General features: G+C 38.6%; 1 protein-coding gene across 1 annotated transcript; it reads right to left on the bottom strand.

Annotated features, from left to right (window-relative positions):
- Positions 1-284: 284 nt before the first annotated feature.
- Positions 285-4,334, bottom strand: LOC111785641 (65-kDa microtubule-associated protein 3-like). Its single transcript, XM_023666014.1, has 13 exons — positions 4,198-4,334; positions 3,779-3,881; positions 3,503-3,709; positions 3,171-3,419; positions 2,880-3,089; positions 2,655-2,810; positions 2,409-2,568; positions 2,166-2,317; positions 1,815-1,902; positions 1,661-1,734; positions 1,489-1,563; positions 1,097-1,388; positions 285-972 (listed from the first exon to the last, which is right to left on the bottom strand). Exons 2-13 carry the CDS (start codon positions 3,851-3,853, stop codon positions 506-508), a joined length of 2,205 nt encoding a protein of 734 aa, XP_023521782.1. The 5' UTR covers positions 3,854-3,881; positions 4,198-4,334; the 3' UTR covers positions 285-505.
- Positions 4,335-4,722: the final 388 nt, after the last annotated feature.

The following is a 4,722-nucleotide window of genomic DNA, read 5'->3' as shown; positions in this document are numbered from 1 at the left end:
AAAAAAAAAAAAAAAAAAAAGTGAATCAAGTCTCTAAAGAGTTGCTATCATTTGGGCTCTTACGAAGCTCGACCTATTAGGTAGCCAGTGGTAGCCATGATTTGTTAGAAATCATGACTCTCCACAATGGTATGATGTTATTCACTTTGAGCATAAGCTCTCGTGGCTCTAAGACTTCCCCAAAATGCCTCATGGATATAGTATTCCTCACTTGTAAATCCATAATCCTTCCCTAAATTAGCCAATGTAGAACTCACTCACAATAATCCTCACCCTAATTAATCTTCTTGAAACAATCACCAGATAGCAAGAATCATAGAGAAGCCTAATGGACTCCTCCAATGTACCAATTATCAAGCACAATATTACATTAAACCAGCACAAGTGAGGACTGAGGACCCAAATACTTAACCCTTCAATACAGGGTTTTATGTACACAAATCCGGTAAAAGCCAATTAGAATTGACTTTGGAAAAGAGGAAACAAGAAATTTCATTGTATTGTATCAAACTTGTATCATTGACTTGATGAGCAGCGGCGGTTTGGGAAGCGCAAAGCCAGCTCTTCTTTCCTCAAATGAGTATTCAATGACTTCAGAAATGTCTTCACTAATGCGAGTAGTAAGATCAATGGGCCGTGGAGGAGCTGGTGTTATGGCTGTCTGCATTGGAACTGACACGGTAGAAGGTGTGGATGGCACTGGGATAGGCATCATCTTTGGTGTCCTGATATCTTCTTCTGATATTGAAATTGTCTTTATAGGCGTCTTGGATGGCAGATTCACTTTCTGCAACTTCTCACTGAGATCATTCAATGAATTCGACGAATTCATTGAGTTGGAGAAAAGCGCGCCAGCAATAGGAACGGGAGCAAAAGGCTTTCGAACCACCATTGGTGATTCTGCTTCACTAGCATCGACACTTGATGAATGCTTCTTTACAGGGAGACCAGGAACATCCAAGCCTCTCCTACCTTTAAAACACATGGGAATTCAACCATTCAGGGAAAAAATGCTATCATCTCTAGACAACAACAAGCCATATTTTTTATCAACCAGGACAGAATTGGCAAGAAGCTTGTCAGTTAAGAGTCATACCAGCTGATAAAGCTTCAACAAATCCCTCATCAAGGTGAAAAGTTTGGTTGTTTTGGTGTCCTCTATCACTTTTTCTGCCTGGTCGGAGGCCTTTATGAGGATCAGGCTTCGGAGTTTGAAGCAATGCTCCTCCAAGGGAAAATCTCCGACTGCCAGCACCAGCACCAGCACCAGCACCGCCAGTAGACATTCTAGGACCTTTTTTCACACTCTGAGGCTTTGATGGGCTAGGCTTTGACCCATAAAGTGCCTCCTGTTCGGCCATTAGCTGCCCCTGGAGTTTCTTCTGGTCCTAAAGGGTAAAATTGAAATGACAGCAATCATCAAGAGGGATGCATTTTAAACATGAAAATGTCCAAAAGCTGGTAAATTTGAAAGATCTTAGTCGGTACCCGCTGCCTGCGGAGTTCTTGCTCTTTCTCTTGTCTTAAAATTTTGTACTCTTCAAGCATTGAGAGAAGGCGAACCTACACATATGGGACAATTAATAGCACTCGTATAAATCATGAATGGGAGTAATAACCATTCATTAACATACCCACAAGGATATCAAAATGTACTTACGCCATCATAGGTGAATTCAATGCCTCTTTCCTTTTCCCATGACATGGTTTTTGAAGTCAAAGCATTAACCATTCCTGTTAGGATTTACTCACTAAGCTACATGAAAAAGATAGTAAAAAATGGAAATTACAATGCCCGAGCCGATAGTATTTACCTGGAAGTTTATTAACCAATGCCCGAGCCTTCTCAGCACGTTTAAGAGTAAGATGAGCTCCTCTTCCCGCATTATACCGGTTTTCATCCTGAACAAGTTATAAAAAAAAACTCAAAATGAAAATGTATTTAGCAGTATGATGGTGTGTGATCAAGATATATGTGTGCCGGCGCATATTGTAATAGCTCAAATCCACCGCTAGCAAATATTTAAAGCGCGTATGATATGAAGAGGTTTCCACACCCTTATAACAAATGTTTTGTTTCCCTCTCCAATAGACGTGAGAGTGAAATCTCACGCATATATTTTTAAGGGGAAAGGATAAATTTATGGGAGAGTTTAGAGAGTAACCCTGTTATACTCCTCAAGCCAGCACTCCTCCTCGCATGCAGCCAACCATCGGTCCACTTTCTCAAGGATCTCGTTCCTGTCAAAAGCTTCTTCTTTGACCTTAAGGATTTGATTTTCAATTTGTTCAAGGACACAAGCAGGGTCCAGAGTTCCTGAATTGGAAAGATAAACGCACAGAATAAGAATGGAACAACAAAGCCATAAATAAACGTTAGCACAATGAAGTACATGACCGTAATATACCACAATCTATTGCATCAATAACATATTCAATAGCAGAATCTTCTGCTGGTAGCATATGCAGCTTCATACACATCTCTTCTAGCTCCAATCTCTTCTTGAGCACAAGTTCTTTCATTCTGCTCGACTTCAGCTCTTCCAATCTGGAGACTTCTGCTTCAACCTGCATGATATAGGCAGTGACACAATCATGACGAATACAAGTCATAAAATGATGACCGAAATCTTCCTTATTTCCAAATCACTCACATATGTGATAACGTCAACAGAGAGAGCATCAGGTTCAATAATTTCGTGTTCTAAAGCTGCGATGTTGCAAGTTATATTTTGAAACATCTGTTGTTCTTCAGCTGGAGTATCCATTAGGTTCCACAGGTCTAGCAATGTATGAACAAGATCTTGAAGCTGCATGAATAAAGGGTTACTACAGAACCATTGCATTACTAAGATTTGAAGACCAGAGAAACGTTTTACCTTCTGCATTCTTTGTAATTTGATCTCTCGCAGTTTTTCAATCATTGCAGCCAACTTCTCGATGGTGTTGATAGTTATATTTGTCGGTGCTTCAAAATCACCCAAAGTTGGATGAACTTCAATGGCTATCTGCTTGGAATCCATACCCAGGACTAAACAAAGCGAATCCAAAGCACGCATGTGGGTATAAACCAGCTTCATCCGATCACTCTAGAACAAGAAATAAGTTCATTAATAAGAGTTGTGTTCAAATTAATTATATGTTTGAATTTATGAACACAATTAACCAACCTTCTCTTGCTGGAGTGCATGAAGCTGTCTGTTCAATTCATCAAGCTTCTTCAAAGATAGATCAGTTTCATCCAACAATATCTTTGACACTGAATGTTCATACCCATTTAACTCATCTGAAATCTTTCGTATCTCTTCTAGGACTTCAAGAAATTGACTGCTTCTCTCGGATTTGCGCTTCCGCATTTCATCCAGTTGTGGAAGAATTTGCTCGAGTTCATCTTTCAAGCTCACAGCCTTTTGATCAGACTGGAAGGGGAAATCATAAACCAATAACTTCAGAGTTTGCAAAAGTGAAATTGAAGTTGTTTGAATCTGCTACTCCCACTTACCTGTCTTATATGAACTGGCGGCTCTCCCAATGCAGAACAGATGGCAGCAAGTTGCGCTTCAGAATCTGCAATCGCTTGTCTCAGATGAGCTCTGGAATGGTTTGCTTGATCAACTTTCCTTCTGTAAACCTCTAAACACTCTCGTTCAAGCTCAAGCAACATTCTATCTCTTTCAGCTTCACATTCACCAACTTCATCCCATATTATCTGATATTCAAAATTGTTATGTACAGAATGAAATAAGCATCAAAAAAGAGATTGAAGTTCGACACAAACCTGAAGTTCATAAAGAAGTGAACCACACGTGGTTTCCACTTGCAGAAGTGGATCATTTTGAGTGACAGACATCATGAAGAGATTTCACGAAACAAGGCCAAATCTACAATAAACAACAATTAGAGAAACATACTAACAAAGGAATCAAATTTCAAGGACCCCAAATTGTCTACAGCATCAAATTACAATTTGTTAAAATATTTGCTAAGAACACAAATGGGAACCGTCAAATTCAGCATAGCCGACAAAAATCGAGACCAAATGATTGAATCCATTTCTAAAAGTTATGTACAAATCAGCTCAATGTGTTCGAACTACTAAAGAACATGATAGAAGCGAATTAACCTAATGGGTCATGCCGGATTATCAAGAAATTAAAAGAACATCCATATATGGTAGACGAGGATTTGAAAGTGAACCTGAAGTAGAAGCAATCCGGTGAAGGGTTGGAGGAATGATTCGAGAGAAGAATTGAATTGTGAACCTTGGAAGAGGAGTACGGGAAAGGGGAATTTGAAGGGAGAAAGAGACGTTGAAAGGAAAAGGGGCCGTTGTAAAAGCGGATATTAAATTGAAAGCCCCATGGACCAACTGAATTTGAATTCAAACTTTCGTAGAGGGAAAACTCAAGAGAGAGAAAAAGATTGGTTCCAATTGCTTTCTTGTTTCTTCTTCCCTCCTCCCACACATTTTCAAAATTAAAATTAAATATCACCTTTTTTTTTCTTTAAATAAAAAAATTAAAAAGACTCTAATTTGAAAATTGTGCAATTTTGAACTCTCTTACCATAATTTAATTCATGGTTACCATAGAAATCACCCATTTCCATATTCTATTTTAAAGGTAAGTTTTTGTAATTTTACTTTTTAGTTTTTCAAAGGATTGAGATGTATTTTTATTTATAAACTCATGATCATCTTCTCTGATAGAGCGTTTTAATCTC

The sequence above is a fragment of the Cucurbita pepo genome, unplaced genomic scaffold, assembly GCF_002806865.2.
Source record: "Cucurbita pepo subsp. pepo cultivar mu-cu-16 unplaced genomic scaffold, ASM280686v2 Cp4.1_scaffold000614, whole genome shotgun sequence".
In the NCBI taxonomy this organism is placed as follows: Eukaryota; Viridiplantae; Streptophyta; class Magnoliopsida; order Cucurbitales; family Cucurbitaceae; genus Cucurbita; species Cucurbita pepo.
Note: the sequence above shows the minus strand (reverse complement) of the source record. Positions and strands in the feature narration are given on the sequence as shown.